We start from the raw sequence: 540 nt of genomic DNA, 5'->3' as shown, positions 1-540 counted from the left end.
GTCTGTCTCTCTCTCTCTCTCTTTCTCTTTCTCTCTCTCTTTCTCTCTCCCTGTCTGTCTGTCTGTCTCTCTCTCTCTCTCTTTCTCTCTCTCTTTCTCTCTCCCTGTCTGTCTCTCTCTCTCTCTTCCTTTTCTCCATACACTCACGCCTATACGCACGCACACACTTTCTCTTTCTCTCTCCCTGTCTCTCTCTCTCTCTCTCTCTCCCTGTCTCTCTCTCTCTCTCCCTCTCTCTTTTCCAAACCCTTCTCTCCTATCATCCCTTCTATCGTCGCCATCATCATCGTCACTCTTATCATTGCCATCGCACAATCGTTCCTGTTCACGTCGTCGTTATCATTCAATTCTACGCCCCTTCAGTTTTCTTCCTCCCTCCTTCTCCTCCTTCTCCTCCACATCGTTTCTTCTTCTTCTTCTTCTTCTTCTTCTTCTTCTTCTTCTTCTTCTTCTTCTTCCTCGTCTTCTTCTTCTTCTTCTTCTTCTTCTTCTTCTTCTTCCTCGTCTTCTTCTTCTTCTTCTTCTTCTTCCTCGTCTTCT

The 540-nt window shown here is 45.7% G+C and overlaps 1 protein-coding gene across 1 annotated transcript in view; it reads right to left on the bottom strand.

Moving 5' to 3' along the window:
• Positions 1 to 540, bottom strand: part of LOC106880222 (uncharacterized) — a gene marked incomplete at its 5' end in the record, with an annotated part of 61,697 nt that overhangs the window by 39,555 nt on the left and 21,602 nt on the right. The window contains 2 exons of the mRNA XM_052968093.1: positions 164 to 214; positions 400 to 530. Coding sequence (XP_052824053.1) covers positions 164 to 214; positions 400 to 530 — 182 coding nt within the window. The remainder of the gene's footprint in view (positions 1 to 163; positions 215 to 399; positions 531 to 540) is intronic.

Source organism: Octopus bimaculoides, chromosome 5 (assembly GCF_001194135.2).
Source record: "Octopus bimaculoides isolate UCB-OBI-ISO-001 chromosome 5, ASM119413v2, whole genome shotgun sequence".
NCBI classification, from domain to species: domain Eukaryota; kingdom Metazoa; phylum Mollusca; class Cephalopoda; order Octopoda; family Octopodidae; genus Octopus; species Octopus bimaculoides.
Note: the sequence above shows the minus strand (reverse complement) of the source record. Positions and strands in the feature narration are given on the sequence as shown.